At 40.3% G+C, this 18,894-nt stretch overlaps 1 protein-coding gene across 1 annotated transcript; it reads left to right on the top strand.

The window, feature by feature from the left end:
- Nucleotides 1-4,480: 4,480 nt before the first annotated feature.
- On the top strand, nucleotides 4,481-5,781 carry kcns3a (potassium voltage-gated channel, delayed-rectifier, subfamily S, member 3a). Its single transcript, XM_049596052.1, has one exon. It carries the CDS (start codon nucleotides 4,481-4,483, stop codon nucleotides 5,762-5,764), a length of 1,284 nt encoding a protein of 427 aa, XP_049452009.1. The 3' UTR covers nucleotides 5,765-5,781.
- The last annotated feature ends 13,113 nt before the right edge of the window (nucleotides 5,782-18,894 follow it).

Raw genomic sequence — 18,894 nt, 5'->3', positions numbered from 1 at the left:
TGTCACCTTTGTACAAGAATTTAAAATGTATTTTGCTTGGACTTCATTTTGCTGACCTTTGTAATGTCATACTGCATTCTTGATCACTTTATATCATGTGGAAAATACTGTTGAGGACAGATGGCTTTCAAACCATTATCACCAACTAATCTGCTTGGAAACAGTACCCACACTGTCAGTAGTGTTTACTGGGAACACCACTGCACTTGGGAATAGTGCTTAACAAGTATCAGTGCTGCTGACCATCTGTAAGGAATTTTTGAGTACATCCAACCAGATGAAATACCGCTTCAAGTGGAATATGCGCCATGTTTTGGTAGATAATGAGGACATGGTTCAAAGGGAAACGCTGCTTCTGTTGTGGTTTTAATTTTTGGTTACATGACAGAATGGAATTAGCAAAAGTACAAGTTTTTAGCCTTTAATTTTGCTGTGTGGAGACCAAAATATTTGCCTGAATTCAAGTGGTTTTAAAAATCTTGACCCCACCATAACATTTAAATAATTCATTAATGTAAAACAGTATCCTTGTGGCCCCACCACTCCACTGAAGTGCCTCTTGCAGTGTTACTGCATATCAGTGATACAATCTTCTCCTGCCATCTACTGTCAGTAAATGGCATTAGTGAATAGGTCACAGCATCATAAGCAGTCGTTGCATAAAAGTAACTTCCATCTGACTCAGAGCATATTCTGAAGACTCTTTATTTTGGTAAACCTGGCCGAAGATCGTATTGCTGACACTGGTAGTGCTGCAGAGTTGTGGTGTGTCTGCAGCTTAATTTGTCTTAACTGTAACTTTGACTTATAATCTTGGCAGGGCCCTGATGATTTTTAAATGACACTTGAATAAGTAAATGTTGTTTTATCCTCTGTTATTCTGATATTACAGCATCACAGTAGGGTTCTTTTGTAATTTCCTTACATTATAAACGCTGTATATTGTATATTGGCCAAATGTACACACTCTAAATATTTGGAGGGAGGTGTCTGACACCCCCCACACCCACCAGCCCCTCCGAAATTATGCCATGTCCACGTACACATCCAAACAGTGCCAATACATGCTGGTTTTACCATGACTGCCTGTTCCCACCACCAACTACTGAGGTATTTTAAATCATTACTGGGTATTTAAAGGTCCAGTGTGTAGGATTTAGTGGCATCTAGTAGTGAAGTTGCAGAACTGGAACATTTAACATGTGCCGATTGTGTAGGAGAACTACGGTGGCCAACACAAAAATGCAAATCGTCCAGTCCAGTGCCAGTGTTTGCTTTAGGCCACTGTAGAACAACATGGCATAGCACATGGCAAAACATGTTGACATATACAGCTCATTCTAAGCTCCAGCAATTCTTAGTTTTGGGGGAGGGGGTGGGGGTCACATGAAACGGGTTCATGGGTCCTCTGCCAACAAATTTTGAGCATCAAACACTTAATTTCCTGCATTCTGGTGAATTTTCATTAGCTGTTAGCCCTTAGCAGTGTCTGTAATAACTCACCAAATGGCCTGTGAAAAAAATATTTTTTCCAGCGGATGTCTTAGTTACAACATGATTGAGCTAACTGGAGTAGTTTCATGTCGTATCCGACAACGAGAGGCTTTTAACAGATGACGTCCTGATGTTAGCTTTGCTGCTGTTAGCTGTCCCTGTCAGTGGCAGCCACTGATGCTGTCTAGACATCGTGATTTCCCAAAACTGAATACATACAACACATAGCAACACAAAACTGCTTTGCTAACTCAATCATGTTGTAACTAAGACATCCGCTGGGAAAAATATTTTTTTCATGGGCCATTTAGTGAGGTTTTTTTACATGTCAGCGGAAGCTATATGAACAAGCTAACCCTCGTCTGCTGAGTTTTAAAAATGCCGGCTATTTTGTTGCTTTCTGTTGACATCACATCCCTCCTTGAGTATATCCGATCAGCACCAAGTAAATCCCAAGCCCCAGCCAGGAGTCTTTCGGGGCCGTTCTGAGTACCTACTAAGAGGCAGGGACTTGTTTAGCCCCCGTAAAAGTTCCGGAACTCTGCCCTTCAGGGGAAGTTCCTGCAGTGGAAACGGGCCTTTACATTCACACCTACGGCTAATTTAGAGTCACCAGTTAACCTGCATGTCTTTGGACTGTGAGAGGAAGCCGGAGTACCTGGCGAAAACCCACTCTGACACGGGGAGAACATGCAAACTCTGCACAGAAGGGCTCCCCCACCCTGGGAACCCAGGAGCCCTCTTGCTGTGAGGCAAGACCACCATGCTGCCCCTAATGAAGCATATTTATGATTATCATATAACATTTATGCCAATCCATGTCCTTCAAATCCTACACACTGGACCTTTAAACTTTAACAGTGGCTGGGCCCATAATGGCTAATTACTTGAGTTGGTGCTATCCCAGTGTGTGGCAGTCAGTAATGTGGCATGTTTGACCACACAGTTTGACACTGCCATATTTAAACACTAAATCACACTTTTACTCCTCCCTCTGCTGCCTGCTCATCAAAAATCTGCATCAAAATTGTGTGTGTATGCATAACAGTGCGTGGGTGAATGATCCACCGGCAAACTGTGATATACCACAGGCCTAATATATTATACTTTATTTCCTTGCAACCAATGTTCATATTTTTTTATTCCGTATATCCCTCTCGGTTATGTTTTATTAGTTTTGCAGTTTATATATAGTTTAATATTATTTGAGGCAAAGGTCGGCACGGCAGCAAACCCAAACAACCCAGAAAATCTTCACAATGAGATGACAACAAACGCGAAACAGAAGGCAGCCCTTAAAGAATCATTTGAGCGCTTCGCCTAAAGAATCATAAAATATTTACAGTGATAAATTTGGCACACCTCAGACGAGCTGGCGCAGCCCGGACACTGGTAACACATTACACATTAAAGTTTAAAGTTGTATAAAACAGACTGTTAGCGGGAATAAATAATGTGCCAGCTGTGTGTGATCAATTGTCCTGTTAGCTGCGTTCCACCCTGCGCTGCTGGAGACACACACACACACACACGCACACACACGACCACAGCACTGCAATGAACACTGCTCAGTCCGGACTGAGCCACAGCCACGGGACATCTGCGCTCATGGACAGGTATGCTGCTATTACCATCTCCACTTTCTAACTTTATGTGGAGATGCTGCTTGGACAGGAAATATGACTGCTTTTCTGCGACACTGTTTGCCTTATTAATATTTTGTGCACAGTTTTCGGATTATTTGGTGCATGATTCCCAGTGTCATTGGAATCAACTGGCGCGCAAAGTCTGTTTTATTTCACTTTGATCGTTTACTTTTTATGCCTCTCCAGCGGTTCTCTTGTAAAGTCTGAACTTTTATTGTTGCAGAAACGTGTCAAATCTGACCTTGGCTTCACTGCATGTTGAAACGCTATATATTACAGTGCGTAACACAATACATGTCAGACAGTGCGGATCGTTTTAGACCTACAAGCAGGACTGATAGCGAGTACCAAGTCATTGTTTGTATGGAAAATGTAGGTATCATAGGTCCATAACAGGGCCGTGTCATGGAGTCAACATCTGGGGCACCTACCCACCCCCAACACGTTTTTAATGTTGTAATGTATAATAATAAGGATGGTCATTTGTTGAATGTAAAAGATTATGATTACATTTGATTATTTTAGACAGTGGTGCATGGGTGTCTGTCGTAGCATAGCAATTTACTTGTTTATTTGTATTTGTATCAATATATGGGGTTGGGGTGGGGGTATATATATAACATATTCAAATACGCAATACAATACAATACAATATATATATGTCTATAATAAAACACTAAAGGTGCACCGATACTATAATTTGGTCAGCCCTAGTTTTATGCCCTGAACCATTAGTCAATACATTCAATTGAATGATTCACTTCTTGAAGCTATGAGACTATTTCTGTTGCACTCTTACACATTTACCTTAAAAGTTGAATTATGACATTATTGATCATTGTCATGACCATGCAGAGCACTGTCACGATATGTAGCTTGTGACATAAATCGATATGTAACTTGCTAGTGTAGTGGAAATTGATGGTACTAGGTGGGTGGGTAGATTATCAAGGAGGAAGTGGGTATACTCTCCTATATATTCCAATGGCTTTTTGGCTGATAGGTGAGTTTGCTGTAAATGGCTAGAGAAAGAGGTTGGCATACACTGTATATCTGAGTACACCTTCAATGGACAGGTGTAACTATGCCTGATGGAAACATTTCATCTTTAGACTGTAAATTAATAGCGAGTCATGCTCTCACTAAACCATTCCATCAAGAGGTGCCACAGACACCAAGATGCAACTTGATACTTGACAGCTCTGATGTAACGCGCTTCAATGTGATCAAATGACATACAAGAAAGTGTGAGGCGTTCTAATTTCAGTGTCTTTGTTTGCAGGCAACGAAGCCTCTGAGATTTTAACAAGAGTTGCTGAATGCCCTCTGACAGCTTCATCATGATGTATGGACAGATCCTTCATCCGCACAGCCCTGATGATGATTGCTTTATCAATGTCAATGTTGGTGGTTTCAAACAACGAATGGAGCACAACGTTCTGAAACGATTCCCGCAGACACGTCTGGGTCGCCTCCTGTGCTGCAGCTCCAAAGAAGCAATCCTGGAGCTCTGCGATGACTTCAGTCCCTCTGAGATGGAGTACTACTTTGACCGCAATCCACGTTTTTTCTGTTACGTTCTCAACTTCTACCTCACAGGCAAAATCCATCTGGTGGACGGGCTGTGCATTATGTCGTTTTTTCAAGAGATTGAGTATTGGGGCATCAAGGAACGTCACTTGGACTTCTGCTGCAGCAACAAATTTCATGAACTGATGCAGCTTGCTGAAGATAAGTGCTGGGATCAGAGGAGCGATGAACTGCAGCTGCACAGCTCAGGTTCATCTGTGGAGGAGCTGTCAGCCTTGGAGGAAGACATAGAAATGTTTGAAGGCTCCTGGTGTGCAGATATCCGCAGGAACATCTGGATTCGTCTTGAGAATCCTGGTTACTCTACTTCAGCCAAAGTGATGGCTGTAGCATCCCTAAGTGTGGTCATCGTCTCTATTCTGGCCATGTGCATCCACAGCATGCCGGACTTCCAGCAAGTGGATCTCAATGAGAAGGAGATTGAAAACCCAGTGCTGGCTTTCTTTGAGGGCCTCTGTGTTCTGTTCTTCTCTGCAGAGTTTATTCTTCGTCTGGTTGTTGCACCATCAGCCAGGAAGTTCTTGTGCAGCCCTCTAAATATCATTGACTTCATGTCAATCATGCCCTTCTATGTCACTTTAGCCTGTGATATAATGGATGAAGGTGAAAACACAGACTTGGAGAATGTTGGCAAAGTAGTGCAGATCTTGAGGTTGATGCGAGTGTTTCGCATCCTGAAACTGGCTCGCCACTCAGCAGGTCTTCGCTCTCTTGGTGCTACACTGCAACACAGCTCCAGTGAAGTAGGGCAGCTGGTGCTTTTCTTGTCTGTGGGCATTTCCATGTTTTCAGCCCTCATTTACTTTGTAGAGAAAGACTCTCGAGAGTCAGAGCTGCAGACTATGCCTATTGGCTGGTGGTGGGCCACCATCAGCATGACTACGGTGGGCTACGGGGACACCTTCCCTGTTACGCTTGCTGGGAAGCTGATAGGAACCCTGTGCATCGTCTGCGGGCTGCTGATTGTGGCTCTGCCCATTACTAATATCTTCAATAAATTCTCCAAGTTCTATCAAAGGCAAAAACATCTATAGTCACAGATGAAGCAATAGCTGAACCATCTCCAGCAAGGCACAGGAGTGTTCCAAGGAGTTCCAGGATGCAATGTCAAAACTTTTAACCCTGCAAACTCCTTATAAATCACAACTCATGAGAAGTTGTAAAATAAGCTATGACCATGAAAAATAAGGAGGAAAATGGGGTTAGCTGCACACTGTACTATAATGAACTTGACTAAATGGGCATCAAAGGTCAAGTCTTTTTTCTTGTGACAAGCATGTTCATGGTTTAAAGGAGTATTTGCCCTTCCAAGTAACCATTTGTTTAGCAATTACTTATCTTGTGCTACATTAAAATTGTGAAGCAAACCTTGTTTTTCCTGCATGCCTCCAGTGAACCAGGAATCAAATACGTTGAAAAATCTTGATGAATTGAAGTCATAGGAGTCTGTGTTAAACAACAGCAAAACTACATCAAAACATTTGTTTACATACTGTCACATGACTTGTGTAGTACAACCTGAGTCCCATTTATCTGGTCTTATGCTCTGTACTTCCCAAACATGCATTTTCAGTAAAAATTTAAAACTGAACGGAAAGTGAAACTTATCTATGCTCTCTTCAAAACCAGACTCCATTGACAAAAATGGTAATTTACCTCACTGAACACAGGAGCTGCTGGTCTACCACTGCCTCAATCAGTAGTTTGTCTTTGTTATTGTGTGGCTTTAATGAATGCCAACAAACCCTTTAAAACACCAAGGTCACACAGTAACACATACGAACCAACTGACTGAGGCAGCTGTAGACCAGGAACTCCCGTGTTCTGTGCAGGAAAATAACTGTCAATAGAGTCTGGCTTTGAAGAGAGCATTGAAAAGTTTCATTTTCAGCTCAGTTTTACACACTAAGAATTTTCACCATTTTAGATTCTGCGTTCACAGTAGAGGCATGTGAGAACAACAAAGTTATCTTACCAAATTCAACATAACAAGGAGTGAGTAACTATATGTATTCCTCTAAGGGAACAGTTTAGAATTTGGGGATATTAGCTTAATCACTTGAGTCACATGAGTCAGATAAAAAAGATTGATGCCACTCATGTCTGTGCAGTATGAATGTTAGCACCAGCAGCCAGTTACCTTAGCTGAAGCTTAATAAGCTTAAAAAGAACTGGAAAAGGGGGACACCGCTAACCAGGCTCTGTCCAAATGTTTAAAAGAAAAAAAAAATCCAACTACCAGCACAGACTATTTCTTGGCCAACTCCTGGGGGTTACTGGTCCCAGCCAAAAATTAGTGGACAGTGAAGAGTAAAAGGAAATTGTAGTTCAGATTACCAGAATCTGACTGACATATCATGGCATCACAGTGGTGGCATTGTATATGTCAGCAGTGTTGCCTCACAGCACAAGGGTTCCTAGTTCAAACTCAGGATGGGGAGTTAGAACCCTGGGGTGGGGGAGCCCCTCTATGTAGAGTTTGCATGTTCTCCATGTATGTGCATGACTTTTCTCTGGGTGCTCCTGCTTCCTCCCACAGTCCAAAGACATGCAGGTTAATTGGTGACTCTAAATTGTCAGTAGGTGTGAATGTGAGCGTGAATGGTTGTCTCTTTGTGCCAGTCCTGTGATAGTCTGGTGACCTGTCCAATGTCCTTTCGCCTAATGTCACCTCAGTCCCCCCGTAACCCCTAACAAGATGAGCGGTTATACGTAAAATGAATGAATTAATGAAAGCCAGACATAACGTGCTAATTAAGCTCCTTTCTCACTGCACAAAAACCCACTACCACTCACTAACATTTGGCCTATGTATGTATTAGGAAAGATTACAATTGGCATTCACACTTGGATTTGGGTCTAGTCTACTGGCTATGCGAAAATAATCTATTGCCTATTTTTAGCATGTTTTCCTGTGTTTAAAAAAACCCATGTACAGGCGATAATTTGGGTCAAAAGTGAGTATTAGTGAAGTTTAGTGAGGTAGTTGGATTTTGTTACTTACGGAAAGATCCTGGCTGACTAGCTAGTTTTCCCCTTTTTCCAGTCTTAATGCTGAGCTAAGCTAACCAGCTACTGTAAGCAGCTACATCATTGTATAGACACAGAATTGGTATCAATCTTATCTAATCTGGTATCATCTAACATAAAGAGGTGAATAATTTCCCAAAAGGTCAAACTGCTTGTTTAACTTCACTGACTTCATTCACAGTATGGACAAGTCAGCCCAAGTGGAATACCAAGGTTTGACAGAAAAAGACAAAGTCACATTCATTCTTGCATTTAGAGCAACTTCTTAAAACCTCACATTTGAGCCCACCGAAAAGATGACACAGCATTCTGTGTGTGGCTGTTAATGTACTTTGTCCAAACCCGTCTCCATTTCTGCTATGCTGTTGTGGTCCTTGTCTGATATTGATCCATCCATCTTGTTCTTATGTCTCTGTTGTATTTGGTGTCAAAAGACTTTTAATTGCCTAATCCAATAAGAGGCTTGTTGCTGCTTGCTGGGTCATCAGAGTAATGAGTTCTTCATCAATGTGTTTGGGACAACAACAGTTAACGTCAATAAAAATCCTTACAAGGTGCTGAATTCACAACTCATCCCACAATGAGTATTGAGAGTCTTTAAAGAGAGAAGAATAAACCAGACAATAAAGTTTTCTGTCTGGATTTGTCTCATTAACATAACAGGATCTGTATTTCTTCCATGCAGCTGTTTCATTTCACATTTGTGTTCGACCTCTATGTGAGCAAACGTTCAGTCGTGCTGTGGTTTAATGCTCTCCTTCTTGCCGCAGATACCTTCATCTGCAATACCTACGTGTGTGTGCTTTATCTGTGTCATCTCTTCAACAGATAAGAATGTGCCCGATCAATGAAAACAGACCAAATATCCGAGATGCCCTCCAACGGATGCCAATACTGTGGAAGAACCTTCTCTCTCGATTCAACTGATTTAAAAAAAAAAATCATTGCCTCTACAACACTGTGGGCGGTGAGGTCGTGATCTTACGTCAAATTATTTTAATTAGCAGCTGATGATTACAACATATAAGGTATTTTGCAGCTGTCAGGGAATCACTAAGTAGCTTGTGGCTCCGGCCCTTAAATAAACATCTACGTCAGCACTCGGGTAGGCTCACCTTTTTACGCTTGGGTCCCTCCTCCTGCGTCCTTCCTTTATGCTCAAAGTCACACAGTATTGCACTCTGATTTAGTTCATTGCTTCGGTCTTTTGATGTGAAAGTCACCGTCAGCAATATCTGTAGTCATCTCAGTGCTGAAGGACAGCCAGGTGGTTTCTGAACAGGAGCACAGAGAGTGTGTCTGTGCTGTTGGGGTAATCACTAAAAGTCGAAACCTGTCGGTGACCCCCATGAGGCTGCTGATATGGGGTTGATGATATTGAGAGGATGTTAACAACTAACATACGGTGGAGATGATCTGCACCAGAAAGCACTTTCCAGCAAATATAAAAACATACAATTGTTTGTTTAACTGAGCTGTTGTTCACACTATTTATTTATTGTTTGTTAATTGCGCCAGCATTTAGACCTTGTTATAAAAACATACAAGTAGATTTTCTTTACCTGAAGTTCAATCAAGTCCACTTTTTAATTCACTGCCCCCTATTCCCTCAGTCATCTTACTATATAATGATGATAAGTCTGTCTGTAGGTGTGTCTGTTCCATGTTTTTCTCCTCACTGACTTGGTCAATCCATGTGAAATTTGGCACAGTGGTAGAGGGTCATGGGAGGATGCGAATGAAGCAATATTACATCAATTGGCCAAAGGGGGGCGCTATAGCAACAGATTTAAATTGCAAACTTTGAATGGGCATATCTCATGCCCTGTATGTTGTAGAGACATGAAACTTTGCACAGAGATGCCTCTCCTCATGAGGAACAAATTTGCCCCTAGAACCCATAACTTCTGGTTATATAGATTTTCCACCATTTTGAATTTTTTGAAAAACACTTCAAATCGATCTCTTCCTAGGAAGTTTGAGCGATCTGCATGAAACTCGGTGAACATAATCTAGGGACCAATATCTAAAGTTCCCTCTTGGCAAAAGTTGGAAAACTTACTAAAACTGAGCTTCTATAAGACAATGAATATTGCGGAGGGCATGGCTCATCACATAAAGGTGTTTAACATCTCAAGGGTTTCACCAATCACCACGCAACTTTGTAGGCATATGACCACACATAATCTGAGGGGACCCCTCCATTATTGACCCCATCAAACAAAATGGGGGCGCTAGAGAGCTGATTTCTTATCTAGGCCTAACTAATTTTTACTAAACTTGGTAGATATGTAGAACAGGACGCCTCAAGGTGACTGGAGAAATTTAACTCTAATTGGCAACTGGGTGGCGCTATAACAACAGAAAAATGCTTAAAAATGGCTAAAATGCGACCGATCGCTGTGGCTCCCTCTGTGGCCCAATGTTGTCGTTTTATTTCTAATTTTTGGTATGACTAAGTCATGGTATGGTATGCTGTACATAGTCACGGAAACTGTCAGTGTGTCATTCTGTCAGTCAGTCATTCTGTGTGTCCCACGTTTTTCTACTCACTGACGTGGTCAATCTATGTGAAACTGCACATAGGCATTGAGGACTGGCATAGGTAGAAGGTGACAAAGCTACCAATGGGTATGGACTAGTTACTTTTAATGCCGTAAAAAAGAGTTATTTATTGTGCTAACAATCATTGGAGTAGCTGCCCCCTTTTCATTCATCAGTCTTATAACAAATCCTCATTCAGATACCATTTAGGAATGCATTACTTAAACAGCTGATCAATACTCCAGTGTTGGTCACTTAATGTCTTTTTGTTCCCCAATGATGGCCCCTGGGACTAATTCATTGACTGATTCTGTGACTGGGTAATTAAACACAATAAATTAAATGTACATTGGAATGAATGCGGAGAAAATTCAATCTATCACTTTCTTAATTAAAACAATAGAGGTGCGCATGTGATGGATATAGCGTAACACAAATGAAATGTATATAGTGTGTGATGAATGTGATGTACTGGACTCCAGACCCCAGGAAGACAAGCTGGTGCCACTAGCATTAGCTAATGGGGATCTATAGCGTTTTATATGTTTGTTGAAGGTCCACTCAGCATTTATTTGATCACATTTGCATAATTTTATTTTTGATACATTGAGACCTTAAAATAAGTGATATAGAGCGTAATTTAAAAAAAATTGAAACAAAATCTGTCTGACCCTCTCTTATTTACATCATACATGATATAACACAGCTCTACTGTTATGACAAAGACAGTAACAAACATAAAGACGTAGCACCACATACACACCTGCACCTTTTGATCATTCCTCAACCCTGACCTTCCCTGTCCCCAACGGGTCAAATTCATACCATTTTTCTAGCTAAGTTGAGTGCCTCCTTCCAAGCCTCAAGCATGATGTAACCTGCCCCCTTCAGAATTCCACAGATAAAATCTCTATTGAAGATTATTTACACTGCTGAATGGAAAGACTGTGTGGCGGCTTCCACCTAACCGCCAACGTCTTTTTAGCAGCAGTGCATGCTGATAGCCATAGCTTCCTTAGAGAGTGATTAAAGTTCTGCTCTGAATCATCAGTAAGTAGCATACATCCTCGAGAGCAGTCATTCTTAGCACCCAAAATTTCAGACAGACATTTTGTTATTTGGTCCCAGAAACTTTTAATGGATGAGAGGTAAACTACTGTCTTCCAGATTTTAATGAGTTATTATTTATTTTAACAAATAAACGCCTGTCTTAAATAAACTCTTGGTCTCGGATGTATAAAAACAGGTTGTTGGCTAGCTGCTTCGATCACACATACAGATTTAACCATTTGCACCAAAGACAACTATAATTCCTTCAGTTTTCCCTGCATGGGAAACAAGAGAGAGCAAAAGGTGGAAGAAGGTGATGACTCCCTGCCTCTGAAGCTGCCATAAATTCAGAATATGTGTCTGGTCCTTGATTACCTGGTTGTTATTTATATTCCTTTCGTCGTAAGGTTCCACCGAGCAAAAGAATCAAAAGTGTTTTTCATAAAAATGGATCCAAGCGAGTGTTGTTTTAACAGGATAAAGTGGTGTTGTGTTGTAATGCAGGGTGCTGTAATGCTCTGCCGTGAAACGATTGTTGTAACTCTCCCTCTCTCTGATGCGCTGACGCTTGGGGCAAGATCAAATGAATGATTCACAGTTCATATGTTATTTGAAGCCTAATATTTACACAAGTAATATTCATACTGGTTTACATAAACAGTTTGATCGTATTTCCCATTTTTGCTGAGCAACAGTTTTGTATGAAGAGAATTAAAGGCCTGTCCCAAACATAAGCAAATAATAGCCCGGTCTACTAATTGAAGTTTTAAGACATATATATAATGCACTACTTCCTCCTCTTGCTAATAGCAATTACAACCACCAACATCAAGACTCATCTAAACTCAACTAAAATCATGTTTCTCTGATGATTAGCATTTGCAGTATATAGCTAAACTGAGGTTGGGTTTTATTTAAATTCAGTGTAATCATTTTTAAACACGCGTATTTAACTGAGTGGCAGCTAAACCTGAGGTACTGGGGACTTACCTTAAGTGAATACTTCACCCAAAAATGACCATTTATGGTCATACCGTGTTACCTTGAATTACTGACAAAAACTTTTTCACATGCTTTCCTTGGAAAACAGTGAACATATTGACTTCCTGATTGACTGGAGACCACATTAAACAACAGCATATTTATATCGAAACATCACTTTACAAACTCTCACAAAACTGCTGCAATATAACCCAAGTCTCATTTATCCAGTTACATGCTCAGTACAAGGGCGGCACGGTGGTATGGTGGTTAGCACTGTCGCCTCACAGCAAGAGGGTTACTGGTTCAATCCCGGGTGATGGAGCCCTTCTGTGTGGAGTCTGCATGTTCTCCCCGTGTCAGCATGGGTTTTCTCTGGGTACTCGGGCTTCCTCCCACAGTCCAAAGACATGCAGGTTAATTGGTGACTCTAAATTGTCCGTGAGTGTGAATGGTTGTCTGTCTCTATGTGTCAGCCCTGCGATAGTCTGGCGACCTGTCCAGGGTGTACCCTGACTCCTGCCCAATGCCAGCTGGGATAGGCTCCAGCCCCCCCATGACGCTAAAAGAGGATAAGCGGTTAGAAAATGGATGGATGCTCAGTACTTCCCAAACACATGCATTTTCACTATTTTTTCCTATTTGAAACTGATTTGAAAGTATCTGCTCTCTTCAAAGCCACACTCCAATGGTAAGGTTTTAGCGAAAACGCATGTGTGGTGGGGTGCACCCTGGACAGGTTGCCAAACTATCACAGGGCTGACACATACAGAGAGACACAACATTTCTGTCAACAGTTACCCTAACCTACATGTCTTTGTACTGTTGGAGGAAACCCTAGACCCAGAGAAAACCCACGCTAACACGAACCCAGAACCCTTATTAAGCTATTCCACTCAGAGATCTGGGTTGTCATTTATAAAACAATATGTAGGATCCATACTAAAGATGCACGTATGGACAAAAGCCAAAAATGGTGTGCACCAAAAAATATTAGACAATTTCTACAATCAGGCCTCCACCTTACTGTCTGTGTCACCATTTCCCTTCTCCAAAATGCTTGTAAGCTCAGGCCAAAGTTTGTCCCATCAAGTCTGTTTTTATAGATCACAACTTCTGCGTGGGCAGTGGCATGCGCTTCTTTCAGGGCTTGTTTTGTGTCTACGCAATGTTTATAAATGAGTGTGTTTAACAGCCTTAAGCCCTGTTCGGATTAGTTTAAAGTGGAGACGTGGGGTAAAGTAATTATTAATAGCCTAATATAATATAATATAGCCTAATATAAATCCATATTGCTTATTGTTGCGTGCACACAATCCTGATCATGGTCAATATTTCATATTGGGCTAATCATTAATTATTATTATCCTTCAGCTGTTGCTTACAGGAAGCAACGTAGCACGCACATGCCAACAGGGAGGTGGCGCCAGGGCGCAAACTGAGTTACCACTCCCATCTCTGGTAGAATTACAGAGATTTCTTGTCCCGTGCGAATCGGACATTTATATTACAGACATCCTGTGGTTAACTGACATTAGTCCACATCCCTGTGTAAAACTAATCCCATCCGAATAGTACTTCAGACTACTTTTCTTATGAAAATTTAAAACACATAAAGAACATCTATCAAATAACTGAAAGCCACTTTAGAGTTTTGTTTTCTATGAGTCAAATGTCACATCTAAGAATATTTTTTGCAGCGTCATCTTGAACACTTCTATTCTTACACCAGCACCACAATATCGACTGCACAGCAGTTTACAGGCTATCCAATAGGATATGTGCCACATGCCTCAATACGTCTATGCCTAATGATTATTAGCCTTGTTGTTAACCTTTTACTGCTTTGCTACGTTCACAGTGGCTTCCCAAGACTGAAATCAATTTCTTTTTAATTACCCTTGTGGGGTTCTCAGCTTCTGTGCTTACTCAGCAAATACTCATTCACTCACAATCAACACGTTGTGTTCAAATGAAGGGCGTTTTCTTGAAATGCAACTTTTGCAGTGGAGGAAAAAAAGCCTGCATTCTGACGGCTGAATCGGCTGAAAAAGAAAAGGAGCAGAGAAGAATCAAAGGTCACAAATATGCTTCGGTGTCTTAAATTCACTGTGAGGATGTAATCAGATCTGAGGGTGGAAATCGATTTAATCCAAGCACACGTGGCAGTGACAGGAAAGAGAGATAATGGAGAAATATGTACATCCAGGTTACATCAGTCGCTGCGTGTCATAGAATATGTCCTCAACATAATGAATGAAAACTAGGTAAACTTACACAGTGCACAAGTGAACAACACAGTCTATGAAATGCTCTCAGGTGTCACAGCTGTCTTTGCAAAGCAAGCAAATTCATTTGTCGCAATTAAATTACATGATGTCTCCACGCCAACCCCTTGACTCAGATCCCAGAAACTCAGTGTCTGATTTCAAGAATAGTGCCCGTGCTAGGATTTCAGCTATCGATGTCTGAAGGGCACAATCAGATTACACTCTTCTGACATATTCAAATGATTAAACACTGTCGCTATTGCAGGGTGTGGGCATCTGAGTACAGCAGCCAGAGTTCGGGATCAGATTTTCTGTGCTGCATGAAGATTGATTTTTTTTTTTTTGTGCTGTCTGGAAAGGCAAGATAAAAAAAACAACAATGAGATAAAGGGCAATGTGAAATTAAAACTGAAGCACAGATAAATCAGAGTCAAGTTCGGTTTAGGAAGTGATTTAAAAGATGTTACTGACTTTCTTAGAGGAATACTTCACCCCCAAAATGTGTTACGTTGAATTCATTAAGAAAACTTTGTGTTTCTCGCATGCTTCCATGGTGAACAAAGAATCCAAAAACTGAGAACATTCTTCATGAATTAAAGTCACAGGGTTCCATGTCTAGCAAAAGCAAAACTATATCAGTTTACAAACTCTCCAGTACCAGTAGCTTCTGTATTCAGCGAGGTAAAATTACTGATTTTGTCAATGGAGTCTCTGAAGAGAGCATAGATCATTTTAAATTCAGTTCAGTTTTAAACACTAAGGTTTCAGTGAAAATCCTTTTGTTTAGGAAGTACTGAGCATATGAGTAGGTAAATGAGACTTGAATTATACTGCATGAGTTGTGTGAGAGTTTGAAAATGGATGTTCTGCTGTTGCTAAACGTGGACCCCTATGACTTCAATTCATTAAGAATTTTCAACATTTTTTGGATTCTTTGTTCATTGAAAGCATGTGAAAAAGGCAAAGTTTTCTTCATGAATTCAACATGACACAGGGTGAGTAACTGATATACAAACAGTCATTTGGGGGGGTTGAAGTATTCCTTTAAAGATGAGGCACAGGCTGTGACTAAACAGACAGCCATCCCACAGTGGCTGGCTGCAGTAGAGCATCTTGTATGATATCTGTTTGACACTCTCCTGAATTACAACAATTACTGTTCAGGCTTTTAAAAGGGCCAATTACAGCATGACAGGAGCAAAGTAAACAAGCTGATGGATATGAAGGAGAAACAGAAGGACAGGCTCATTTTTCACACAGCTGGTACAGGTCACAACACATTTCAGAAGCTGTGTTCAGCACCTCAAGGAAAAGCAAGAGAAGATAGCACTATCTTCATTTGAGAAAATAACATTATCTTCATATGGTAATCAGACAAAAGAAATTTCATGTCAGAGGATATTTACATTATGCTGGCAAAGATAAAGTTGGTCAAGGCTACAGGGCAAGATTTTGGGTTTAATTCGCTACTGAAGTTGTGAGGTGTCAGCGCTAATCACATCCAACATCATGTTCAGCATTTAAATGAGTAGTTGAGGAACAGGTCAATACCTCTTTCTCGTCTTTTGATGCCTTTTATCAAATATGTCCACTATTATGTTGTAAAATGCCCTGACATGACTTTAACCGTTTTCCCCTCTCAGACTAGATCAGCTGTATTATCTGAAACCATCCACGTGTGTGTGGGGTCAACAGTCGACAGATAACAAAATACATTTTCATTTCTATTATTCTTCAGTATCTTTAACACTTCAGGTGAACATGTGTTACCTTACATGCTGTAAAACCTCCATGATACCATGATCAGTATTTTATTTGAGGAGTGATTACCATAGCATGATGTGTTCTGTAAGTTCACAGTGACTGAGCTCTTACAGACATTTAAAATGTCATTTGATTGGAAAGGATTTCACACTGCTGATCTTTTCATTTGTTGATTCCTGACCACTGTAGATTATGAGAACAGGTGACTGTTTTCAAATAGCAATCAATTCCTACACCATCAGCATCTGCGGAGAATATTGATGCACCTGGAAACGATGCTTGACAAATCAGAGTCAGAGCTGCTGACCATCTACAAGAAACTCCTGTTTAATGAAGGGTTCAGATTGCCTGATATACTTGTATCGTAAATACATATACTATTACCCACAATACTGGATTTGAAACCCATTAGAAGAATGGGAATAAGAATAAAAATACGGTGTACTTTGCGTTATGGAAACAGAGAACAGAGGTGCAGAAAGAGCACTTCCTGTCAGGGACTCAGACTTTTATTTTGAGTGTCTTCCCCGGAAGTGTTTGTGTGCTATTGTTTCTACCTTGATGCTCAATGATTTTTTTTTATTTTTTTTTATTTTTTTTTTTTTTTTGAGTGTATAATCATGGATGTTCACTGGCCTTCCTTCGGTGGTAATAAGGCGTGATTACATGTCAGTATACTTAAAAAGGTTTCCAGTCTTACTTGTTTGTTTATTTGTTTGTTTTGTTTTAGGCTCTGTTCAAATTCGCTTTACTAGTATGAGTGTTAAAGCATGATGCACATGGTTTATAGTGTACTGTACGTATAATAACTCAAGAGGGGGAAAAGGCAGAAAGTAGTTTGTATATCACTACTATAAACTTTACAGTATAATATTTTATTACATGATGATAAAACAATGAAACGCAAATTATCAAAAAATATAAAATAAACAATTATAGGTGATAGTGAGGGTGAGAACTCTAAAAGAAAAGAGACTAAATCAAACCAAAGGGAGTAGTTAGGTAGGGAGAAAGGTTTATTTTGAAAGTTTTAAACGGAAGTTTTACTACAATGTGATTATCTCTGACTTGATGCTGGTGAAGTGCCGTTGCATTGACTCTCTGTGACCACTAGAGGGCAGAAATGGCTTTATTATATACTCAACACCCAGTTTGTCAGTTTATTTGGTGCACTTGGCTAAAACTATCAGTACTGACTGTACTAACGCAACAGTACTGCAATAATTCCTGCACTCATGAACCATTATATCAATGAGGGTAAACCAAATAACAGACAGCACATGATGTTTGCCCTCAGGGCTTTCTGCCAGAAATCTTTTCATTTTAACCCAAGCCATGATCTTTTTCCTAAACTTAACCAAGACAGGCCTGTCTGGTAGAAAGCCCTGAAGGCAAACTTGTCTTAGCAGCACACCTCTCTGTACAGGTCAACAGCACCATAAACTGCATCGTCTAAGAATGATCATAAAGTTGGCACAGTTTACACCTCTCTACAACAGAAAAAACTAATGTGATACACTGGGATGTATCACAGCTGAGCATTACTGAGGGAGGTGAACCTAATGAACCTAACACACTGTAAGCTGTGTGTTAAAGGCTATTGTCCTCTAGTGGTTTAATATCAGCGCTGCACTGACAAATTAATGCTTTATTACAAGCTGCATTTTTATAGTGTATTATGAGGGTATTGTCTTTCTTAACCTTTCTTTTCTTTTTGGAATCTCCCGTACTTGGGGGTGCTCTCGCAGCTGCATGAGCAGTCACTCCCTTGACTTTAGCTGTGTTTAAGACGAATCATAGTGCATGGGCAAACTAAACCAGTTTGCGCCTTTTGTGGTGGTGAGAGGGTCTCGGAGAGCCCCCACTATTTTTTTGATACCAAGTTCAGTCTCTCAATCGATTTGATTTAGCCAATTTTAATTTAAATATGGCACTAATTACACAGACATTTCAAATAAAATCAAAATTCTAGGCTTTTTAAGCCCCCACTGAGGCCCTGAGTAATCAGTTCCATTCCCCACACCCGCCACAACGCCCCTGTTCTTCATATAATTCAAATATATACACAGACAAGAGGCGGTCTGTTACATCTTTTGGTGCTTGTAACAGTAACTTGATGGATTTTATTTACAAAACATATAACTACTCATAAATAATATCAGTGTTTTTTACATTTATATTGTTGACAATATTATCATGTTTTGTGTCATTGCTCTGAGAGGTTTTACAGACGCAATTGAGCTCTTGAATTAATTCTAAAATAATAATAATTTCTATAATTTTTGTAGCTCTTTCCTTTGTCTTTTTTTTTTGTACTAGCTACTTGATGTTAACTCAGGCTTTCGCTTACTGTCTTTCAAATCCACCAACCAAGTCAAAATAGTGTCAGATAGTCTTTCTTAATTTGGAATGATCAGAATGATTAATAAACAGGGTGGTTGTATTTTAATAGTATTTAATTACAGCTCCTTGGAAATAGTGTGATGAGTGATTGTAAGTGCATTCCCATGAATAAAATCGGACAA

This window comes from Epinephelus fuscoguttatus, linkage group LG14, assembly GCF_011397635.1.
Source record: "Epinephelus fuscoguttatus linkage group LG14, E.fuscoguttatus.final_Chr_v1".
Classification (NCBI taxonomy): domain Eukaryota; kingdom Metazoa; phylum Chordata; class Actinopteri; order Perciformes; family Serranidae; genus Epinephelus; species Epinephelus fuscoguttatus.
This window is presented reverse-complemented; position numbering and strand designations above follow the sequence as displayed.

What these genes read in the sequence shown, in the direction of transcription:
- kcns3a (XM_049596052.1), top strand. Translation starts at nt 4,481, where the DNA reads ATGATGTATGGACAGATCCTTCATCCGCACAGCCCTGATGATGATTGC.